General features: G+C 44.1%; 1 protein-coding gene across 3 annotated transcripts; it reads left to right on the forward strand.

Annotated features, from left to right (window-relative positions):
* LOC308288553 (uncharacterized protein) lies at positions 1–24,805 on the forward strand. Of its 3 annotated transcripts, none has more exons than XM_080730018.1 (8): positions 1–172; positions 4,194–4,316; positions 6,917–7,022; positions 8,530–8,884; positions 9,741–10,071; positions 20,546–20,758; positions 21,400–21,561; positions 24,076–24,805. In XM_080730018.1, exons 1-8 carry the CDS (start codon positions 133–135, stop codon positions 24,135–24,137), a joined length of 1,392 nt encoding a protein of 463 aa, XP_080586144.1. In that variant the 5' UTR covers positions 1–132; the 3' UTR covers positions 24,138–24,805. The 3 variants fall into 3 exon arrangements, with proteins under 3 accessions (XP_080586144.1, XP_080586145.1, XP_080586146.1); XM_080730019.1 differs by having other exon boundaries at positions 1–160; XM_080730020.1 differs by lacking the exons at positions 1–172; positions 4,194–4,316; positions 6,917–7,022 and adding an exon at positions 7,174–7,213.
* The last annotated feature ends 1,457 nt before the right edge of the window (positions 24,806–26,262 follow it).

Raw genomic sequence — 26,262 nt, forward strand, 5'->3', positions numbered from 1 at the left:
CATTGTGGGTCAGGGTGTTTGTTGTTATGGTAGTTTGTAGCTTGTGTTTAAATACACAATAACTCCGTTATTAATTATCATAATATCATAATTAATACAATAATAATAATCACATCATCTTCATCTGCTCAGATGTCATCTTCATCATCCTCAGCCAACGGTATGAATGGAGGTAACGGAAATTAATAAATATACTGATAAAAACATGTACGTGACTTTCTGCACGTCGCTTGCCGATCAAAAATAACAGCTGATCTACAAGCTCACAATTGTTTTTGTCGGCAAGCAACACCAGCAGTTCTCATAGGAGAAAGCACAGCACACTACAGCTCTGATCTAGCATAGCATTGTTTACATTGGGCTTGATAATGATTGATATCAATGATTGATTGATTGAAGACTTTATTGTCAGTTTGCATAGGAAAGGTAGCCTACAGTTTCACGACAATACAGTTCACTGGTACAAGGTCAACTAAAAGGAGATCCTAGAAAAGACTAAGTTTATTTCCAGAGGAAACCATTGATGTATCTCATATAACATCCTTCCTTTAAAATTGCCCTGAAAAACCACTTACAGGCATCTGGTAAAAAGAAAACTAACCTAGCCCAGCCCTCCCCTGCCCCTTCTTTGTATATACTTACTGTCTGTTTAGACTTACTGTTTTCTTTTTTTTGTTCTCTCATTTTATTTTCTTTACATATCTACTGCATAGTACTGTGTTCTATTCGTCTGTCATTCAATGTTATATGAGATACTTTAATGGTTTCCTGTGGAAATAAGCTTTGTCTTTTCATGGATCTCCTTTTAGTAGACCTTGTACCAGTGAACTGTACTGTCATGAAACTGTACCTTTTCCTATGCAACTTCTAATAAAGTCTTCAATCAATCAATCAATTGAATGACAGACGGATAGAACACAGTACTATGCAGTAGATATAGTCAGGAAAAAAAGGGGAAAACAATTTAAAAATAAAATAATCGCACCCGTGCGAAGTGAGCGGTGCAAACTAATTCCTGTAAGGGCGCCTGCGCGAATCAGTGTTGATAGGCATGCATGGCAATATTCTTTGTGTTGTGTATGAATCTGCTCTTCAAGGAAGGCCCCTGAATTGTTGCGCAGGTTCTCCAAGATAGCGCCGCCCATGGCTGCTGTGGTGACTACGTGTTGCGTTCTGTGAATGCAAAAATGTAGTATGCCAAAGCAAATTCCTATGTGTAATTACACAATGGTTAATAAAGGAATCTGAATCTGAATCTGATGTCAGTCTAGAGGTCTGCTCAGACTATATAAGGTTTTTGTGTGTCCTGACCTTTACACCATACAGAGGACGGAACCATCTCTGGACAGAACCAGCTCTGCCACCAGAGCCTGATGACTCTGGTGGTCGTCAGTTAGGCAACCAGGGACCTTATTTGCCTCTAGATTTTTGTTTATGACCCTATACTAATTATTTCGGCAAAGCCGAAGTATTTGAATTTCATACCACGATTATTTTGACCAAAGAATCATCTGTTATCCTGGGGCGGAACATTTGGTCTAGTTAACTCATGTTACCCTCATTAGTGACAGCATAATCTTTTTTCCAAAAGCTGTTTATTTGTATTTAAAAAAAATTGGAACTACAGACCTTGCAGCAACAGCTGTACAACCAAGTACAACAGCTGTCAGCCAAGTACAACAACTGTCAGCTATGTTCAAGACCACTGACTTGACTGAATCTTTCAAGAAGAGCTGGGCCCGAAGAGCCCGAAGAACTGGGCAATCAGTGGATACCCAGTGGATATTGTGTTTATTTGTATTTTAAACTTGTATTAGTTGGCTATCATTTATAACCTGTAATATCTTCCACAGTCTGTCTAAAAGGGTGGTTATTTTATCGCTTATAAGTGAATATTCATCTAATACAATTTTGAAATTCAAGGTTAGCACCGCTCAATAGTTTTTTATGACGTATCTAGGCGGCCTAAACACGCTCTAAATCAGAGTTAACCAATCGGGTGCCTATGTGACTATGACATCATGGACAGATCAACAGAATCGAAGTGTTTCATTGGTCTAGCGGACTCATGTCATCATCATTTGTGACATCATGGTTTTGGTAAAAAAGCAGTCTATAGGAGCGGTTAGCACCGCTCAAAAATAAAAACATACAGTAGGTAAATACAAAGAGGGGTCAGGGGAGGGTAAGGCTGGGCTAGGTTTGTTATTGCCAGTTGTGAATGGCTGCTGCCTGTAAGTGGTTTTTCAGGGCGATTGTAAAGGGTTCCCACGACAAATATGCCTTAATACATTATAATTGTCCTCAACCTGTTCATAGATTAACACATCTGGTGCCAACCCCAAGTTTCCCGAGTTTGTATTGATACCAACGCTGTGCCAACCCCGAGTTTCCCGAGTTTGGGCCGTTTTTTCAAAAAATTTTTTTTTCAAAATTTTTTTTTGGACCTCCAGAAATGTATTAGGCATGATCGCGATCGCGAAATTGCATGTTTAACCCCCATACCAACCCATTCTTTCAAACATGGCAGCCATGTTTGTTTACATCTGAAGAAAACATAATGGCCCATAAATCATGAATGCCTGAACGGATTTCCAAGCGGATTTTTTTGTTTGAAAGCTGTGAACAGCATCTACACACGTGGTGCATCATCTAGGCATGGGCGTGCACTTTTTACACAATTGCACAATTACATGGAAGTCTATGGTAACCATGGCAACGCGAGACATTGAAGAGAAAAAATCATTGCAACGTAAGTTTACAATGTCAAATTAAAAACACCTTAAATATTTTATTTCTTCTAGAAATAGCTAATCTTTCACTCAATAGGGGAAATGCCTGTTGCAAGTTGATGATGTCATAAATGTAATGTGTGATCTATCCCTATGGAATTTATGGCATGCATGTGCAAATAAAACTAGACCAGGTCAACCTGGTTGTGCCAGACCCCCTGTCTGTCATCATCATTTATGACATCATGCCTTTTGTAGGCATGTCATCATCATGTCATCATCATATATACCCTTTATATAGAAAACCCGGACAGACAGACAGACCGACATTTGCTTATGTAGGCCTACCCATTTCATGGGTCTGGCAAACAAACGTAATACTTCCTATGGTTAATATGAGCATCAAATCAATATTTCAAATGTGTTTGTGTTTAGTTTTTTTGCACAAGCATGCCATAAAAATGACACATGACATTTATGACATCATCAACTTGCGACAGGCATTTCCCCTATTGAGTGAAAGATTAGCTATTTCTAGAAGAAATAAAATATTTAAGGTGTTATAAATTTTACATTGTAGTTATAGAGGACAATTATAATGTATTAAGGCATATTTGTCGTATTAGCCAGGGATCCTTTTAACCTTTTTGTGCCTATCCCAAACAAGTTCGGCTTTATTTCAATCCAATCCAATATTTTTTTTGCTATTTTACATACCCTGAGCTGCTTGTAGAGATATGGGTGGTCCTGGCTCGTCCTACGCTTTCCAACGAGTGATGCTAGATGGTCCGACGATTTATTCCATTGAAAATGGTTTAAAATAAAGTTTAGAGCCCCCCCAAAAAAACTCAATCTATACTGTCGGCGGCGCGACGTATTCCGGGGTGCCTATACCGGACTAGTCCGGGATATTTAATAAAATTAATTAATTAATCGGAGGCCTTAACGAAGCCCCGGTCTAAATTTCCATCCATGGCCGGGGCCGAGACTCGGCCATCCACGGCCCGTAATCGGGCAACGCCGCCGCATCGCGCCGCCGAATCCAATACAAAGTCACATCTTTAGAGAGGATTTTCTCTGAATTGTGTTCCCAGACCAAAGACAACGTTTTTTTTGCGACTAAAATAGCTTCAGATCGGGCTTCTAAAAAATAAAGAAGCTAATGGCTAAGTGTTAGCTAACTTCCTCCTCTCGTCATACATAACAGTGGCTGGAGTGAAATCACAAGGCACTACGGGCAGTGTCGACGGAAGCTACAGCGAAGGCCTACACAGATATTTCTGGCACTCTAGCGGCACCTTGTGGCCCGGGGCACTGTATGGGTTAAAGGGTTATGATGTAAATATTAACTTGTTGATTTGTTTTGTTTGCATATCATTATGACTGGTTGTGAGTGACTTAAAGAGTTATGATGTAAATATTAACTTGTTGTTGTTTTGTTTTGCATATCATTATGGTTAGGACCCCAGGCCAAGAGGGCTCACATCACGTGCCAGATGATTGGCTGTAAGCGTGTTTATAATGACACACCTTCATACCACGCACACATCAAAGACCATGAGATCCCCACGCAGTCTCTACCAGGTGATACACACACACACACACACACACACACACACACACACACACACACACACACACACACACACACACACACAGCCTTCATACCACGCACACATCAAAGACCATGAGATCCCCACGCAGTCTCTACCAGGTGATACACACACACACACACACACACACACACACACACACACACACACACACACACACACACACGCCTGGGATCCCTTCACATTTCGGGGTTTGATCCGGTTGGGAGAGGAAACCACAACACGTCATGTTGTAGTCCTCAAGGACTACACTTTGGCCGGAAAGATCAAACCGGATTCAGTTTTAACCCAAAATAATTCCCCTGCACCAAAGGACATACTTTTAGGGCCTACCTAATAAACTCCTTGATGCTGTGTTAAGCCCCTATCATAGTAGGCACCGGGATGATAAGTTATCCACCGCGGTGTAGTCTTTTTAAGTCATAAAACTACAACATTATTTTTACTATCAGACAGATCGGCCCATCACCCTGTTCACTGATTGGTCGATCTAGACCAGTCAGTCACAGTGATAGGACTTCACCGTGACTGACTATGATGGCCTCCACTTGTTTTCTCACTTTAGGTGGATAGCTGATCACCTAATATTTGTGGTGAATAGCTCTTCACCCTGGACTCTGATAAGGGCTTAACAAGACTACACTAGCTAGGCTACTGGAGCATTTTAATAAGGATTGGGGAAACAGACGGGGGAACCAAATCAAAGCGACGCCGCTTCTTCTGCTTGTGGTTTCCTCCTAGACCGGATCAAACCGCCCGTTGTAAACAAACACCTGGCTTTCCTGGGGAAAGCAATGTTACACACACACACATGCACACACACACACACACACCAGAGATTGCGTTAGACCGGAAATTGCCGGATTTGACCGATTTATAATGACAAAGACCGGAAAATATAAACCTCATCGGACATAAGGACCGATTGAAAATGACACGGCAGTTCACCGCAAATCTCTCTCTCTCTCTCTCTCTCTCTCTCTCTCTCTCTCTTTCTCAATGTCTCTCTCTCTCTCTCTCTCTCTCTCTCTCCCTCATCACTCTCTCTCACATGCACGTCTGGTTGCACAAACACACACGGGTTAAGTTACACTTTTTCCTGTTAATAATAACCTGTGTGAAATAAGCTGCATTGGGAGGTAAACGGGAGACACTTTATTGTGAAGGTAAGACAGGAAATGATAGTTGTTGCTGGGTAGGCCTAGTTGTCGGTTTGTTATGTTGTCGCTATGCTCTCTATGAGCTGCCTTGGTTTTGGAATATGAGCGCGCAGTTTAAGTTATAGTACATGAATGGACAGTCAAAAATAAGTTGTATTATCAGAACTGTTTAGCCTAAACATTAATTTGCGAACGGGGCGCTGGGGGAGAGAGAAGACAGCAGTCCATTTCAGCGTCATTTTGCAATGCGCACTGTGAACCCATGGGAATTATTGAAGGCACGCAGGACAACTACAACCCATATAAAACAAACTTTATACACTCGATTGAAGTTCTTTATGAGGAGATGTTATGGAAACTGTACAAGATCACCACCAAAGCCTTTTCAACCTTCCCAAAGTTGCATAACAGAGATGCAGGATGATCGTGACCACTCGACCATACTAGTGAGTAGTCTATAATTGATTCCTTTCTGGCCAGATTAATCTATCAACCTATGAAACATTGCGCAGACCCCACTTTCAGACTATTTCTCATTATTCTGTACATTATTATGTGTTGGCCTGAAATATGATGCAGAACAGAAACAACTTGTTATGAAACCATGCAGTATCTGTGCAAACACACAGCCTGCGTGAGTAGTCCAATATAATTAATTTCCTTATGCAAGATGATCGATCATCATCAAAACATACAGCTTCGGAAGCTGTATGTTTTTTGTACAGCCTACTACTCCTTTACATTCAATTAGTTCAGTCCCAACTATACAGCAGGACTTAAACTGTTGTTATTGGCTATGTTTTTGCACCTGCTTGTCATCCATGCATTAAAATTATTATGTCCGGTATTTTTATCAGATGTCCGATAAATTTTAATCATGCCGGTCACGGTGACCGGCTGTTAAAAATCCTAGCGCAACCTCTGACACACACACACACACATGCGCGCGCCTACGCATTCATACCAATTGTGTTTGTAGTATCGTAGTTTGTTGTCGCGTCGCGGTATCGACGCACGTGAAGTGCTCCGCGGTAACCCCAACTGGATGCAGCGCGCTGCCACACAGCACATCCATTTCCCCCGGTGGGGAGAACCATGGGAGAACATGTTCACCGCGCTGCAACGCTGGAAAAATAGAACAGCGGCGTATCAGCGCGGCAGGCGAGGCGGCAGACCCGCGACTGCGCACGTCTGACATCGCCGGTGTGGGTTAGTTCATTGAAAATAACGGGGCCGTATGTTTTGACGCGCTGCTCCGCGTCGCCTCTGCGTCCCGTGTGTGTTCCCCTTAACAGTTCGATTCCGCACAGCATTGCACACCAAATCCAATGCATTTTATTCATGCAGCAAATGAAAAAAACGCAACTGTCCTGTGTGCAAAGGGCTTTACAGTGACCTCTGGTGTTTGTAGGTAAGAAGTTCATGTGCACGTCTCTGGGATGCTCCGCCTCCCGACCCAGCATGAAGAGTCTGATGGAACACATGAGAGAACACCACAAACCTAACGTCTACTTCCTGTTAGTATGACATCACACTATCACCACAAACCTAACATCTACTTCCTGTATGTATGACATCACACTATCACTATGATGGAACACATGAGAGAACACCACAAACCTAACGTCTACTTCCTGTTAGTATGACATCACACTATCACTATGATGGAACACATGAGAGAACACCACAAACCTAACGTCTACTTCCTGTTAGTATGACATCACACTATCACCACAATGACATCACACTATCACTATGATGTAACACATGAGAGAACACCACAAACCTAACGTCTACTTCCTGTATGTATGACATCACACTATCACCACAAACCTAACGTCTACTTCCTGTTAGTATGACATCACACTATCACTATGATGGAACACATGAGAGAACACCACAAACCCAACGTCTACTTCCTGTTAGTATGACATCACACTATCACCACAATGACATCACACTATCACCACAAACCTAACGTCTACTTCCTGTTAGTATGACATCACACTATCACCACAATGACATCACACTATCACCACAAACCTAACGTCTACTTCCTGTATGTATGACATCACACTATCACCACAAACCTAACGTCTACTTCCTGTTAGTATGACATCACACTATCACCACAATGACATCACACTATCACCACAAACCTAACGTCTACTTCCTGTATGTATGACATCACACTATCACCACAAACCTAACGTCTACTTCCTGTTAGTATGACATCACACTATCACCACAATGACATCACACTATCACCACAAACCTAACGTCTACTTCCTGTATGTATGACATCACACTATCACCACAAACCTAACGTCTACCTCCTGTTAGTATGACATCACACTATCACCACAAACCCAACCTTTACTTCCTGTATGTATGGCATCGCCACAAGCTAAATCGCTTTTTCAACTATTTGTTGTTATTTTGTTGTAAAAGAACTGGACTGTTATTATTTATTAATTTTTTTCTCAAAAGACGCAATATTGTCCATTTTAGCCAACCTGACCACGGCTCAAAAGGGGAGCGGTTTTATGCAAATGTGCTTTTTTTTCAGTAATTATCTGCCGTTTATAAACACACTGTTGAGCTAACGTGCACAATTATTACTCCAGGATTCCGTCATTGTTACCAGATTGTTGAGAAATCCCGTCTAGCGAGACTTTGAATCCTATTGGATCCAACAGGATCTGGAAGTCCTGTTGGATCCAATAGGACTTCCCGATCCTGTTGTTGCTACGGTCTATTTCCGACAAAGAGCTTTGGTGTAGAGGGGAAAAAGAGCATACTAAGTACAGAGTGAAAGGTCAAGTTTATTGACGGTTCAAGTGGTTAAATATCTGAAAACAAATTAATCCTAAATACACTGTCAAACGGTAAACTACCTGTATATGGAATCTATGAACAGGTTGTGGGGGTCCCTGGTTCATCCTGAGAAGCTAAGGGGTCCTTGGCCTGAAAACGGTGAAGAGCCCTGCTCTAACTTTCTCCTGTCACTCTCCTGTCACTCAGATGTGAGAGCTGTCGCTCCAAGCTGCGCTCGCTGCGCGGCCTCCTCACCCACCTGCACACCTGTTCCAAGGTGTCGCGCAGCAAAGGAAAGCTGCCCGGACAGCTCCCCCTGGAGGCCACGGCCGGCACTGAGGCCATGGACACCCAGCCCCCTCTGCAGGCCACGGCCGGTACTGCAGCCATGGACACCCAGCCCCCTCTACAGGCCACGGCCGGTACTGCAGCCATGGACACCCAGCCCCCTCTGCAGGCCACGGCCGGTACTGCAGCCACCCTGATGGTCACTGCTGCTGCTGCTGAACAGAACGGCTCTCTGCAGGGAACAGCGCCCCCTTCAGGGACTCCTGTGTCCAAGGTTAGTATAGTTTTTGAGGCGTTTCGTTAGTTACGTTTCAGTCAGTTTTGACCAAAAAACCACTACAATACAAATCTGTTAGTTTTAATTAGTTTTATAGCGGGTTAGCTGTTTTTTTTTTTATTAAATAAAATGTAAACAATGTAAATGAAAGACATCACAGATCTACAAGCTCACCGCGCCGTGGTGAGCTCACTCACCACTGACTGTGACCATGGATGTCTACATCTCTAAGCAAACATTTGTAACGCAAATCTTTTTTTTTTTCTTTTTTTTGTCCTTGGAACAAAATAATATGAGATCGGTTAAGACTAAGATTTAGAAAACATTTAGAAATCCTGTCCTCTGTTCTTAACTCATTTGCTGCCCCCCCCTCCCGAGTTTCCCGAGTTATTAGCGTTGTTAGAGGCCACCAGGGCCCGAGTTTCCTGAGTTGGCAGCCATTTAGATTTTTCTTTTCTTTTTTTAAAAATGTTTTCTTTTCAGAAATATTTTTTGGATCTCCAAAAATGTAGTAGTTATGATCGCAATCGCGAAATTATATGTTTAACCCCCATACCAACCACATCTTTCAAACATGGCAGCCATGTTTGTTTACATTTGAAGAAAACATAATGGCTGCTATCTCATGAATGCCTGAACGGATTTCCAAGCGGATTCTTTTTTGTTTGAAAGCTGTGAACAGCGCACTAAAAATTACATGTTTTGGCAGCCATTTTGAAAAGGCAGCAAATGAGTTAATGGGTAATAATCTTTATTTTTATTGCAGCTTTCATCACATAACGTAACATTTTAAAAACATTTAAAACGTAACATAAAAACGTAACAGTTTAATAATAACCTCCCCTCCCTGCAGATCCAGACGGCGCTCAGAGGTGCGTTGTCGCCCCCTGCTGGTGGTGTTCAGGCTGCTGCACCTCTTCAGCCCGCCTCCTTGGCCCCGCCTCTCCCCGTTTCCCCAGCCAATCACAGCCGCTCGTTCCAGGCCCCCCCGCCTCTCTCCGGCACCTCAGCCAATCAGGGCCGTTCGTTCCAGGCCCCGCCTCTCTCCGGCTCCCCGGCCAATCAGGGCCGCTCGTTCCAGGCCCCGCCTCCCTCCGGCACCTCAGCCAATCGCGGCCGCACGTACGCGGCGGGCGTCCGCCCGCGAATCCTCCCCAAGCCGCCGTCCACCTCTCTGCTGCAAGGTGTGTGTGTGTGTGTGTGTGTGTGTGTGTGTGTGTGTGTGTGTGTGTGTAACGACTAGTATAGAATATAAACGGTAAGACAGAATTCAGTTTTCCCAGTGGATTCTTTGGGACTGGCGTCAGTGCAACACAGCGTCCTATAGCAACCTCACTAACACAGAACACGTCAGTGCAACACAGTGTCCTATAGCAACCTCACTAACACAGAACGCGTCAGTGCAACACAGCGTCCTATAGCAACCTCACTAACACAGAACACGTCAGTGCAACACAGCGTCCTATAGCAACCTCACTAACACAGAACACGTCAGTGCAACACAGCGTCCTATAGCAACCTCACTAACACAGAACACGTCAGTGCAACACAGCGTCCTATAGCAACCTCACTAACACAGAACACGTCAGTGCAACACAGCGTCCTATAGCAACCTCACTAACACAGAACACGTCAGTGCAACACAGTGTCCTATAGCAACCTCACTAACACAGAACACGTCAGTGCAACACAGTGTCCTATAGCAACCTCACTAACACAGAACGCGTCAGTGCAACACAGCGTCCTATAGCAACCTCACTAACACAGAACACGTCAGTGCAACACAGCGTCCTATAGCAACCTCACTAACACAGAACACGTCAGTGCAACACAGTGTCCTATAGCAACCTCACTAACACAGAACACGTCAGTGCAACACAGTGTCCTATAGCAACCTCACTAACACAGAACACGTCAGTGCAACACAGTGTCCTATAGCAACCTCACTAACACAGAACACGTCAGTGCAACACAGTGTCCTATAGCAACCTCACTAACACAGAACACGTCAGTGCAACACAGCGTCCTATAGCAACCTCACTAACACAGAACACGTCAGTGCAACACAGCGTCCTATAGCAACCTCACTAACACAGAACACGTCAGTGCAACACAGTGTCCTATAGCAACCTCACTAACACAGAACACGTCAGTGCAACACAGCGTCCTATAGCAACCTCACTAACACAGAACACGTCAGTGCAACACAGCGTCCTATAGCAACCTCACTAACACAGAACACGTCAGTGCAACACAGCGTCCTATAGCAACCTCACTAACACAGAACACGTCAGTGCAACACAGTGTCCTATAGCAACCTCACTAACACAGAACACGTCAGTGCAACACAGCGTCCTATAGCAACCTCACTAACACAGAACACGTCAGTGCAACACAGTGTCCTATAGCAACCTCACTAACACAGAACACGTCAGTGCAACACAGCGTCCTATAGCAACCTCACTAACACAGAACACGTCAGTGCAACACAGCGTCCTATAGCAACCTCACTAACACAGAACACGTCAGTGCAACACAGCGTCCTATAGCAACCTCACTAACACAGAACACGTCAGTGCAACACAGCGTCCTATAGCAACCTCACTAACACAGAACACGTCAGTGCAACACAGTGTCCTATAGCAACCTCACTAACACAGAACACGTCAGTGCAACACAGTGTCCTATAGCAACCTCACTAACACAGAACACGTCAGTGCAACACAGCGTCCTATAGCAACCTCACTAACACAGAACACGTCAGTGCAACACAGTGTCCTATAGCAACCTCACTAACACAGAACACGTCAGTGCAACACAGCGTCCTATAGCAACCTCACTAACACAGAACACGTCAGTGCAACACAGCGTCCTATAGCAACCTCACTAACACAGAACACGTCAGTGCAACACAGTGTCCTATAGCAACCTCACTAACACAGAACACGTCAGTGCAACACAGCGTCCTATAGCAACCTCACTAACACAGAACACGTCAGTGCAACACAGTGTCCTATAGCAACCTCACTAACACAGAACACGTCAGTGCAACACAGCGTCCTATAGCAACCTCACTAACACAGAACACGTCAGTGCAACACAGTGTCCTATAGCAACCTCACTAACACAGAACACGTCAGTGCAACACAGCGTCCTATAGCAACCTCACTAACACAGAACACGTCAGTGCAACACAGTGTCCTATAGCAACCTCACTAACACAGAACACGTCAGTGCAACACAGTGTCCTATAGCAACCTCACTAACACAGAACACGTCAGTGCAACACAGTGTCCTATAGCAACCTCACTAACACAGAACACGTCAGTGCAACACAGTGTCCTATAGCAACCTCACTAACACAGAACACGTCAGTGCAACACAGCGTCCTATAGCAACCTCACTAACACAGAACACGTCAGTGCAACACAGCGTCCTATAGCAACCTCACTAACACAGAACACGTCAGTGCAACACAGTGTCCTATAGCAACCTCACTAACACAGAACACGTCAGTGCAACACAGCGTCCTATAGCAACCTCACTAACACAGAACACGTCAGTGCAACACAGCGTCCTATAGCAACCTCACTAACACAGAACACGTCAGTGCAACACAGCGTCCTATAGCAACCTCACTAACACAGAACACGTCAGTGCAACACAGCGTCCTATAGCAACCTCACTAACACAGAACACGTCAGTGCAACACAGTGTCCTATAGCAACCTCACTAACACAGAACACGTCAGTGCAACACAGCGTCCTATAGCAACCTCACTAACACAGAACACGTCAGTGCAACACAGCGTCCTATAGCAACCTCACTAACACAGAACACGTCAGTGCAACACAGTGTCCTATAGCAACCGCACTAACACAGAACACGTCAGTGCAACACAGCGTCCTATAGCAACCTCACTAACACAGAACACGTCAGTGCAACACAGCGTCCTATAGCAACCTCACTAACACAGAACACGTCAGTGCAACACAGCGTCCTATAGCAACCTCACTAACACAGAACACGTCAGTCCAACACAGCGTCCTATAGCAACCTCACTAACACAGAACACGTCAGTGCAACACAGCGTCCTATAGCAACCTCACTAACACAGAACACGTCAGTGCAACACAGCGTCCTATAGCAACCTCACTAACACAGAACACGTCAGTGCAACACAGCGTCCTATAGCAACCTCACTAACACAGAACACGTCAGTGCAACACAGTGTCCTATAGCAACCTCACTAACACAGAACACGTCAGTGCAACACAGCGTCCTATAGCAACCTCACTAACACAGAACACGTCAGTGCAACACAGTGTCCTATAGCAACCTCACTAACACAGAACACGTCAGTCCAACACAGTGTCCTATAGCAACCTCACTAACACAGAACACGTCAGTGCAACACAGTGTCCTATAGCAACCTCACTAACACAGAACACGTCAGTGCAACACAGCGTCCTATAGCAACCTCACTAACACAGAACACGTCAGTGCAACACAGTGTCCTATAGCAACCTCACTAACACAGAACACGTCAGTGCAACACAGCGTCCTATAGCAACCTCACTAACACAGAACACGTCAGTGCAACACAGCGTCCTATAGCAACCTCACTAACACAGAACACGTCAGTGCAACACAGCGTCCTATAGCAACCTCACTAACACAGAACACGTCAGTGCAACACAGCGTCCTATAGCAACCTCACTAACACAGAACACGTCAGTGCAACACAGCGTCCTATAGCAACCTCACTAACACAGAACACGTCAGTGCAACACAGCGTCCTATAGCAACCTCACTAACACAGAACACGTCAGTGCAACACAGCGTCCTATAGCAACCTCACTAACACAGAACACGTCAGTGCAACACAGTGTCCTATAGCAACCTCACTAACACAGAACACGTCAGTGCAACACAGCGTCCTATAGCAACCTCACTAACACAGAACACGTCAGTGCAACACAGCGTCCTATAGCAACCTCACTAACACAGAACACGTCAGTGCAACACAGCGTCCTATAGCAACCTCACTAACACAGAACACGTCAGTGCAACACAGTGTCCTATAGCAACCTCACTAACACAGAACACGTCAGTGCAACACAGTGTCCTATAGCAACCTCACTAACACAGAACACGTCAGTGCAACACAGTGTCCTATAGCAACCTCACTAACACAGAACACGTCAGTGCAACACAGCGTCCTATAGCAACCTCACTAACACAGAACACGTCAGTGCAACACAGTGTCCTATAGCAACCTCACTAACACAGAACACGTCAGTGCAACACAGCGTCCTATAGCAACCTCACTAACACAGAACACGTCAGTGCAACACAGCGTCCTATAGCAACCTCACTAACACAGAACACGTCAGTGCAACACAGCGTCCTATAGCAACCTCACTAACACAGAACACGTCAGTGCAACACAGCGTCCTATAGCAACCTCACTAACACAGAACACGTCAGTGCAACACAGTGTCCTATAGCAACCTCACTAACACAGAACACGTCAGTGCAACACAGTGTCCTATAGCAACCTCACTAACACAGAACACGTCAGTGCAACACAGCGTCCTATAGCAACCTCACTAACACAGAACACGTCAGTGCAACACAGTGTCCTATAGCAACCTCACTAACACAGAACACGTCAGTGCAACACAGCGTCCTATAGCAACCTCACTAACACAGAACACGTCAGTGCAACACAGCGTCCTATAGCAACCTCACTAACACAGAACACGTCAGTGCAACACAGTGTCCTATAGCAACCTCACTAACACAGAACACGTCAGTGCAACACAGTGTCCTATAGCAACCTCACTAACACAGAACACGTCAGTGCAACACAGCGTCCTATAGCAACCTCACTAACACAGAACACGTCAGTGCAACACAGCGTCCTATAGCAACCTCACTAACACAGAACACGTCAGTGCAACACAGCGTCCTATAGCAACCTCACTAACACAGAACACGTCAGTGCAACACAGCGTCCTATAGCAACCTCACTAACACAGAACACGTCAGTGCAACACAGTGTCCTATAGCAACCTCACTAACACAGAACACGTCAGTGCAACACAGCGTCCTATAGCAACCTCACTAACACAGAACACGTCAGTGCAACACAGCGTCCTATAGCAACCTCACTAACACAGAACACGTCAGTGCAACACAGTGTCCTATAGCAACCTCACTAACACAGAACACGTCAGTGCAACACAGCGTCCTATAGCAACCTCACTAACACAGAACACGTCAGTGCAACACAGTGTCCTATAGCAACCTCACTAACACAGAACACGTCAGTGCAACACAGCGTCCTATAGCAACCTCACTAACACAGAACACGTCAGTGCAACACAGTGTCCTATAGCAACCTCACTAACACAGAACACGTCAGTGCAACACAGCGTCCTATAGCAACCTCACTAACACAGAACACGTCAGTGCAACACAGCGTCCTATAGCAACCTCACTAACACAGAACACGTCAGTGCAACACAGCGTCCTATAGCAACCTCACTAACACAGAACACGTCAGTGCAACACAGTGTCCTATAGCAACCTCACTAACACAGAACACGTCAGTGCAACACAGCGTCCTATAGCAACCTCACTAACACAGAACACGTCAGTGCAACACAGCGTCCTATAGCAACCTCACTAACACAGAACACGTCAGTGCAACACAGCGTCCTATAGCAACCTCACTAACACAGAACACGTCAGTGCAACACAGCGTCCTATAGCAACCTCACTAACACAGAACACGTCAGTGCAACACAGCGTCCTATAGCAACCTCACTAACACAGAACACGTCAGTGCAACACAGCGTCCTATAGCAACCTCACTAACACAGAACACGTCAGTGCAACACAGCGTCCTATAGCAACCTCACTAACACAGAACACGTCAGTGCAACACAGTGTCCTATAGCAACCTCACTAACACAGAACACGTCAGTCCAACACAGCGTCCTATAGCAACCTCACTAACACAGAACACGTCAGTGCAACACAGTGTCCTATAGCAACCTCACTAACACAGAACACGTCAGTCCAACACAGCGTCCTATAGCAACCTCACTAACACAGAACACGTCAGTGCAACACAGCGTCCTATAGCAACCTCACTAACACAGAACACGTCAGTGCAACACAGTGTCCTATAGCAACCTCACTAACACAGAACACGTCAGTGCAACACAGCGTCCTATAGCAACCTCACTAACACAGAACACGTCAGTGCAACACAGCGTCCTATAGCAACCTCACTAACACAGAACACGTCAGTGCAACACAGTGTCCTATAGCAACCTCACTAACACAGAACACGTCAGTGCAACACAGCGTCCTATAGCAACCTCACTAACACAGAACACGTCAGTGCAACACAGCGTCCTATAGCAACCTCACTAACACAGAACACGTCAGTGCAACACAGTGTCCTATAGCAACCTCACTAACACAGAACACGTCAGTGCAACACAGCGTCCTATAGCAACCTCACTAACACAGAACACGTCAGTGCAACACAGTGTCCTATAGCAACCTCACTAACACAGAACACGTCAGTGCAACACAGTGTCCTATAGCAACCTCACTAACACAGAACACGTCAGTGCAACACAGCGTCCTATAGCAACCTCACTAACACAGAACACGTCAGTGCAACACAGCGTCCTATAGCAACCTCACTAACACAGAACACGTCAGTGCAACACAGTGTCCTATAGCAACCTCACTAACACAGAACACGTCAGTGCAACACAGTGTCCTATAGCAACCTCACTAACACAGAACACGTCAGTGCAACACAGTGTCCTATAGCAACCTCACTAACACAGAACACGTCAGTGCAACACAGCGTCCTATAGCAACCTCACTAACACAGAACACGTCAGTGCAACACAGTGTCCTATAGCAACCTCACTAACACAGAACACGTCAGTGCAACACAGTGTCCTATAGCAACCTCACTAACACAGAACACGTCAGTCCAACACAGCGTCCTATAGCAACCTCACTAACACAGAACACGTCAGTGCAACACAGTGTCCTATAGCAACCTCACTAACACAGAACACGTCAGTCCAACACAGCGTCCTATAGCAACCTCACTAACACAGAACACGTCAGTGCAACACAGCGTCCTATAGCAACCTCACTAACACAGAACACGTCAGTGCAACACAGTGTCCTATAGCAACCTCACTAACACAGAACACGTCAGTGCAACACAGCGTCCTATAGCAACCTCACTAACACAGAACACGTCAGTGCAACACAGTGTCCTATAGCAACCTCACTAACACAGAACACGTCAGTGCAACACAGCGTCCTATAGCAACCTCACTAACACAGAACACGTCAGTGCAACACAGCGTCCTATAGCAACCTCACTAACACAGAACACGTCAGTGCAACACAGCGTCCTATAGCAACCTCACTAACACAGAACACGTCAGTGCAACACAGTGTCCTATAGCAACCTCACTAACACAGAACACGTCAGTGCAACACAGTGTCCTATAGCAACCTCACTAACACAGAACACGTCAGTGCAACACAGTGTCCTATAGCAACCTCACTAACACAGAACACGTCAGTGCAACACAGCGTCCTATAGCAACCTCACTAACACAGAACACGTCAGTGCAACACAGCGTCCTATAGCAACCTCACTAACACAGAACACGTCAGTGCAACACAGCGTCCTATAGCAACCTCACTAACACAGAACACGTCAGTGCAACACAGCGTCCTATAGCAACCTCACTAACACAGAACACGTCAGTGCAACACAGCGTCCTATAGCAACCTCACTAACACAGAACACGTCAGTGCAACACAGCGTCCTATAGCAACCTCACTAACACAGAACACGTCAGTGCAACACAGCGTCCTATAGCAACCTCACTAACACAGAACACGTCAGTGCAACACAGCGTCCTATAGCAACCTCACTAACACAGAACACGTCAGTGCAACACAGCGTCCTATAGCAACCTCACTAACACAGAACACGTCAGTGCAACACAGTGTCCTATAGCAACCTCACTAACACAGAACACGTCAGTGCAACACAGCGTCCTATAGCAACCTCACTAACACAGAACACGTCAGTGCAACACAGTGTCCTATAGCAACCTCACTAACACAGAACACGTCAGTGCAACACAGCGTCCTATAGCAACCTCACTAACACAGAACACGTCAGTGCAACACAGCGTCCTATAGCAACCTCACTAACACAGAACACGTCAGTGCAACACAGCGTCCTATAGCAACCTCACTAACACAGAACACGTCAGTGCAACACAGTGTCCTATAGCAACCTCACTAACACAGAACACGTCAGTGCAACACAGTGTCCTATAGCAACCTCACTAACACAGAACACGTCAGTGCAACACAGCGTCCTATAGCAACCTCACTAACACAGAACACGTCAGTGCAACACAGTGTCCTATAGCAACCTCACTAACACAGAACACGTCAGTGCAACACAGCGTCCTATAGCAACCTCACTAACACAGAACACGTCAGTGCAACACAGTGTCCTATAGCAACCTCACTAACACAGAACACGTCAGTGCAACACAGCGTCCTATAGCAACCTCACTAACACAGAACACGTCAGTGCAACACAGTGTCCTATAGCAACCTCACTAACACAGAACACGTCAGTGCAACACAGCGTCCTATAGCAACCTCACTAACACAGAACACGTCAGTGCAACACAGTGTCCTATAGCAACCTCACTAACACAGAACACGTCAGTGCAACACAGCGTCCTATAGCAACCTCACTAACACAGAATTGCAGGTTAGTGAGGTTGCTATAGGACAGTGTTTCTCAAACTCGTTGGGCTTCAGTAGGGCTTTCACAATTATCACATAATCGTCTAATCGTGATTATTTGACATTATCGCAATTATTTTGTCATAATCGTCATAATCGTGCATGTTGAAAAATTTCAGAAATAGTGGAAATAGCCGATCCACAAGCTCACGTTGTGAGCTTGTAGATCGGCTATTTCCACTATCAATGTTATTTTTTAACTAGTAAGTTGTCAAATATGTCAGTAATTTATTTGTGTGTTTAGGTTATGTGTCATATCTGCCATATGCAACTTCAAAGCCTAAAAGCCAAACAGAAATGTAATTATCAACGACAAAAACACAATTAAATCGTTAATCGCCAATTATTTGAGTGACAATTAATCGTCATGTAAAATGTCATATTGTGACAGCCCTAGGCTTCAGTACCCCTTTTCCTGATTGCTGAATCCAAGTATCCCCCTTAATCGACAACATTTGATTAGAAAATACTGATCAATCAATAGTCCAGTGTTTATGTCAATATGTTGAAAATAAAAGTAGGCTAAGTACAAGGCTAAGTATAAGTAGTAAGCCTGTTTTTTATTCAGTAACAGCTGTGCTAGTCAAAATGTGGTTTAAAGCTTTATAGAGCAGCACCTTTATAATTAAACATAACAGTAAAATAAATGTTTAAACTTTCCATTTTATCAAGTATCCCCTGTAGTACCTCTGTGTACCCCTAGGGGTAGACATACCCCCATTTGAGAAACACTGCTATAGGAGACGCACTATTGTCCAAGAACCTTTATATAAGCCATTAAGCTTTTTCCCTGTTGAAAGTGGAATATCCCTTTAAGACTGAAAATAGAGCCCATCTTTAATTTTATCTCATTACAATCTAAAATGTGAACCCTTGTTGTAAAAAAAAAAAAACAAAGTTGTCTTTTTAACAAGAAACGTGTTCACTTCAGTCTTAAAGGGATATTCCACTTTCAACAGGGAAACAGCTTAATGGCTTCTCTCCCCATACACACCCATTTTAACTTCAACTTTATTTTAACCATGATAGATTCATTAAAAACACACATTATTTTTTTTCTGGTGACTCATACTACCCTCCTAATACGTTAGCAGGCCGTGTTTTTTCAATAACTTATTTCATTTATTGTTTTATAATTATTTGGGAAAATGGGAAAAAAATACAACAAATAATTATTAAACATAAATGAAAAAAGTTATTGAAAAAACACAGCCTGCTCACGTATTAGGAGGGTAGTATGAGTCACCAGAAAAAGAATAATGTGTGTTTTTAATGAATCTATCATGGTTAAAATGGAGTTTGAAGTTACAATGGGTGTGTGTGGGGAGAGGCCCTGGGCCTGGAGGGCCTGGTAACATTTACATCTAATATCTAAATATTGAATCAAGCAAATTAAAAACTGTTCAGGGTGTTCATAAAAGCCTGATTAGACGATAAAATGACCAAAGGTTTTTTGAAAGTGGAATATCCCTTTAACCCATTTAGGCCTGAACACATTATGACGCAATACTTTATGCTTTAAATATAAAAAAATAGCAAAATCTGAGTTACAAACGTTCGCTTTGAAAATACATATATTCAAAGATTTGCACACATTTTCACGACTTTTTCAAAAATAGCAGATCTACAAGCTCGCGCTGCGAGCTTGTATATCTGCTATTTTTCACTGGTTAAAGCATTCAATAATTCTGGTCCTAAATGGGAAGTCGTCTGGGATGTAAGGTCAGATATCAACATAACGTCCAAATGTTTGTGTCTTCACAGCCATGATAGCCCCGCCCCCGCTCGCTCCCATTCGCCACCAGACACAAGCTCCGCCCCCTCAGGCCCCCCCTCCTCCTGCACCCGTGGCCCCGGTCCCCCCATCAGCGGCCCCCCCATTAGCGGCCCCACCTTCAGCGGCCCCCCCTTCAGCGGCCCCCCCACCGGTCCCCCAGGCCTCTGGCGCCCATTCTGCCATGTGGAAGAAGAATCAAGGTGACTTCTGCCAGCTCTTAACTGTTTTACTGCCAGATGTTGTTATTTATTTATTGGGTTTTGTGCCAGCAAAAGCACCGTACCTTTGCGATGTTACAGACAAAGATCTATTCATTTTTTTTTTTATCATTACTATTTTCTTTTCTCCTTAAATGGTGTACTTTGGCTATACTAGCAGTAGAGGGCGGCCTCATGCAAGAATTAATGTGAAATGGGCCGCTGCAGCTTCCATACATTCAGGGCGCAGAGTCGCATCAGAGCAATAGAACGACAGCTAGCAGCCAAGAAGTGAATTTGGACATTATTGATGTTTACGTGAGGTGGAGATTTCAAAGCAGGATTACGGGAGATGCTGTTACCGTACACACCCGCGCGACCCCTCATCAGTTTACAGACATCAAAACAAGGTACAAAAGAACGAGCCAAAGAACTTACTATTGGCAACGCGCCGCCGGGAAAAAATGGGGCGAACGGGAACGTCCAAAGCGGTAAAAGAGTTAACACTTAGTTTTTCCAAATGACTAACTTAGATCAACTGCCAAGATGATTACAGTACTATTCATAATATAAAGCCACTTAACACTTATTGCACATTAATAAATGATTGTTTTAATTACATTTAATGATAATACTTTCATCAGACCTGCTGACCCGTAACAACCGCAGAGTCCTGTGGGTGAACACCGGGGGGAGCTACCGCTGCATGCAGTGTGACCACTCCACGCCGCTGCGCAAGGACATGACGGCACACATCAAGACGCACAAGAGTGCCCCCGCTGGCCGCAAGGCCAAGGACGCCACAGGTACGTACGCTTTGCGGCAGGGATGGGCAACTTTGATGATGGAGAGGGTCACCATATTATCACACTCAGTTCAGAGGGTCACCATATTATCACACTCAGTTCAGAGGGTCACCATATTATCACACTCAGTTCAGAGGACCACCATATTATCACACTCAGTTCAGAGGACCACCATATTATCACACTCAGTTCAGAGGACCACCATATTATCACACTCAGTTCAGAGGACCACCATATTATCACACTCAGTTCAGAGGACCACCATATTATCACACTCAGTTCAGAGGACCACCATATTATCACACTCAGTTCAGAGGGCCACCATATTATCACACTCAGTTCAGAGGACCACCATATTATCACACTCAGTTCAGAGGGTCACCATATTATCACACTCAGTTCAGAGGACCACCATATTATCACACTCAGTTCAGAGGGCCACCATATTATCACACTCAGTTCAGAGGACCACCATATTATCACACTCAGTTCAGAGGGTCACCATATTATCACACTCAGTTCAGAGGACCACCATATTATCACACTCAGTTCAGAGGACCACCATATTATCACACTCAGTTCAGAGGGTCACCATATTATCACACTCAGTTCAGAGGACCACCATATTATCACACTCAGTTCAGAGGACCACCATATTATCACACTCAGTTCAGAGGACCACCATATTATCACACTCAGTTCAGAGGACCACCATATTATCACACTCAGTTCAGAGGACCACCATATTATCACACTCAGTTCAGAGGACCACCATATTATCACACTCAGTTCAGAGGACCACCATATTATCACACTCAGTTCAGAGGACCACCATATTATCACACTCAGTTCAGAGGACCACCATATTATCACACTCAGTTCAGAGGACCACCATATTATCACACTCAGTTCAGAGGACCACCATATTATCACACTCAGTTCAGAGGACCACCATATTATCACACTCAGTTCAGAGGACCACCATATTATCACACTCAGTTCAGAGGGTCACCATATTATCACACTCAGTTCAGAGGACCACCATATTATCACACTCAGTTCAGAGGACCACCATATTATCACACTCAGTTCAGAGGGTCACCATATTATCACACTCAGTTCAGAGGACCACCATATTATCACACTCAGTTCAGAGGACCACACTCAGTTCAGAGGACCACCATATTATCACACTCAGTTCAGAGGACCACCATATTATCACACTCAGTTCAGAGGGTCACCATATTATCACACTCAGTTCAGAGGACCACCATATTATCACACTCAGTTCAGAGGACCACCATATTATCACACTCAGTTCAGAGGGTCACCATATTATCACACTCAGTTCAGAGGACCACCATATTATCACACTCAGTTCAGAGGGCCACCATATTATCACACTCAGTTCAGAGGACCACCATATTATCACACTCAGTTCAGAGGACCACCATATTATCACACTCAGTTCAGAGGGTCACCATATTATCACACTCAGTTCAGAGGGCCACAGTGCATAATACAGGGAAACATATCAAACATAGCCGATCTACAAGCTCAAAACGTGTCGCAGTGCAACGCATAGATCTGCTATTTTAGATTTTTTTAAATTGGAATCCTCAATTATTTTTCGCTATTCTTGAATTGGAATCCTGAAAAATATAAATTGTATTTAATTTCAAATGCATTTAATTGTTCTTATGTTAACTTTATGAACTTAAAATGCATTGGAAATAAGAAATACTAGTAGTACTAGTCATTAAGCTACTAATATAGACTGAAGTAATTAAAGCGGCTCATGTTTGCATGTTTGGAATGGTAACAGCTGAAATCAATAATATACTATTATAGTATTACGATAACAACCCGAGGGCCGCATTAAGTGAAAGTGGGGGCCACATGGCCGTGTCGGCAAGGGTTGAGCGAGGAGAGTGTCCTCGTCTGGAGACAAGGGTTGAGCTAGGAGAGTGTCCTCGTCTGGGGACAGATAGTTTGTCAGTCAGTAGAATGAACTCTTTGTGTTATCCTTTTAGCCTTAAAGGACAACTCGGTCCTAAATAACATCTAGGCTCATCTTCCTACTCATATTGATCCATAATGACTGTCCATGGGGTCTATTAGGCACAAATGCTCCTGTTGTCCAGTTTCCCCAGCAGAACCCAGTGGAGCCTATAAGCCTATCACTTTTACACTATGTGTTGCGGTCACAAGTGATATTTCTTTTCATGAACACGTTACAGTTGTCATTACAAAGTACAAACACATCCATGCCTTGGTTGTCCCACACACTGCTAAACACATGTTAGGCTGTTCTGTGTTTTGACAAGTCCCAGAAAAGACTGAAGGCTGTGATTGGCCAGTACAGTCACTTTGATTGGCAGTTGTGCAGAATGCTCACCCCCCAAATGAGAGTGGTGGTTCGTGTGGGACAACCAAGGCATGGATGTGTTTGTACTGACAAATAGTAACACGTTCATGAGAAAGTTAAATGTTGTCCTGTGATTTGTTTTCTAGTTCCAGAAGAGAAGCAGAACTCACCAGCCTCCTCTGACTCACCCAACTACACCCAACTCTGAATGACTACACCCAACTACACCCAACTACACCCAACTCTGAATGACTACACCCAACTACACCCAACTCTGAATGACTACACCCAACTACACCCAACTCTGAACGACTACACCCAACTACACCCAACTCTGAATGACTACACCCAACTACACCCAACTACACCCAACTCTGAATGACTACACCCAACTACACCCAACTCTGAACGACTACACCCAACTACACCCAACTCTGAACGACTACACCCAACTACACCCAACTCTGAACGACTACACCCAACTACACCCAACTCTGAATGACTACACCCATGAAGAAAGAGGGCGATAGAAGTGAACTCAAAACAACAGCATCATGAAAACCATTGTTGTCACTTCACTATGTAGCCGCTGGAAAAATAAATATACCTTATGTGCATCATGTTAAACACTTGTGGTATGAAGATGTAGAAATATCCCCCCCCCCCCCCCCTCCCTCCCCTCTCTCTAAACACATGGTTTGAATAGGGACATCCTCTGACAGTTTATTTAAGGGAACTACTTTGCATTCTTTTATGTGATGTAAAACCTGCAACATACGTTTGTGTACTTTACAAAAACTTACTGAATGGTTTTCTTAGAATTCAGGAGAATTCAAAGTCATAAAACTGTGACTAAATGTCTGATTTATACATAAAGTCTCGTCACAACTGTAACGTGTGAGTGTTTGTGTATTACGCTGTGTGTTTGTGTCTAGTACTGGATAAAATGGGCAAATTAGAAATCATACATGTTATTTAACGCACTTGACATTCTTGCAAATTGCAAAGTGCTGCAGGGTTTAAAAACAAAACAACAGAGGCAACCAAACTGTTTACATGATGGAACCCAACTAGGCTAGATAGTAGGTTTGTCATCATGAGGTTCTACTCTAAGGTTCATTGATTGATTGATTGAAGAATGTATTGTCAGTTTGCATAGGAAAAGGTAGTTTCATTCCAGTACAGCTCAGTGGTACAAGGTCACAGGGGTGTCGCACCAAATTCTGGGCCCTGGGTACAAGGATTCACTGCGGGCCCCCCATGAATATTCTTGATAGGGGGAAAGGGGATAGGCAGATATACAAGCTCACAGCGCGGCACCGAGTGCTGTGCTGCAAGCTTGTAGATCTGCTATTTTTGAAAAATCGTGAAAAAGTCTTTGAATATTTCAAATCCTTCTGTTTTTTTGAAAACCTGCTTTCTATTGTATGTCAGTGGTGCTCAAACTTTTTCATGTGAAGGACCCCCCAAACAATGCAAAATAAAAGGTGTTTACAATAGAAATATCTGGGGGAGGTTAAGGATAGGCTTTGTTTTCTTTTTCCAGTTTTGAGTGGCAGCAGTTTTAAAGGAAGGTAAGGGTTTACACTCCTTTAAGGGCTTTCCACGTTTTGGCGGCATAGCAGGTGAACTTATTTGACCCTTACAACGCCTCGCAGCGTGAGACGTTGAGCTTGTAGCTTGTAGATTTTTGGCTAAGGTTCTCAGAACACGGACGTTAGGGTTAAAGTGGTTAATATAAAAAAGGAGAAAAATGTTTTTTTTTATCACGCAAAGATTTGGAGGACCCCCTGTTGAAGACCCCTGTTCTATAGTATATGCCATTTATGTTTTGCTTCTTGTTTTTTACTACGGTCTGTCATTCAATGTTATTAGTTTTCTTTTTTTTTCTTTTTTTTAATCTACATTTAAATAGGCTAAGTCATGTGCATTCTTGAGCTTATCCTTTTAGTTGACCTTGTACCAGTGAAATGTACCGCACATGGGGTTGTGAGCTTGTAGAGTAGTAGGGGTGTAACGATACATTTTAACAATGATGTGATACATATCACGATACATGGTTAACGATACGATACATGGACGATATTGGTTCATTCATGGCGATACGATTCCATTCAATGATTTAAAATCGATATAGTAACTATTTAGCAAAGACATTTTTGAAGGGAAAAATCTATTATTATGGATATAAATAAGTAAACACTGTGATTCTCTAGGAAATACATGGACATTATATTTCAACACATATGGATAAACCCACACCTTGACATGAACACAGAGATTACACACATTTATCGATAGACCAAGAGTAGCGATATGGAATGGAAAAGTAA

Source organism: Nannobrachium achirus, assembly GCF_963921795.1.
Source record: "Nannobrachium achirus genome assembly, chromosome: 7".
NCBI classification, from domain to species: Eukaryota; Metazoa; Chordata; class Actinopteri; order Myctophiformes; family Myctophidae; genus Nannobrachium; species Nannobrachium achirus.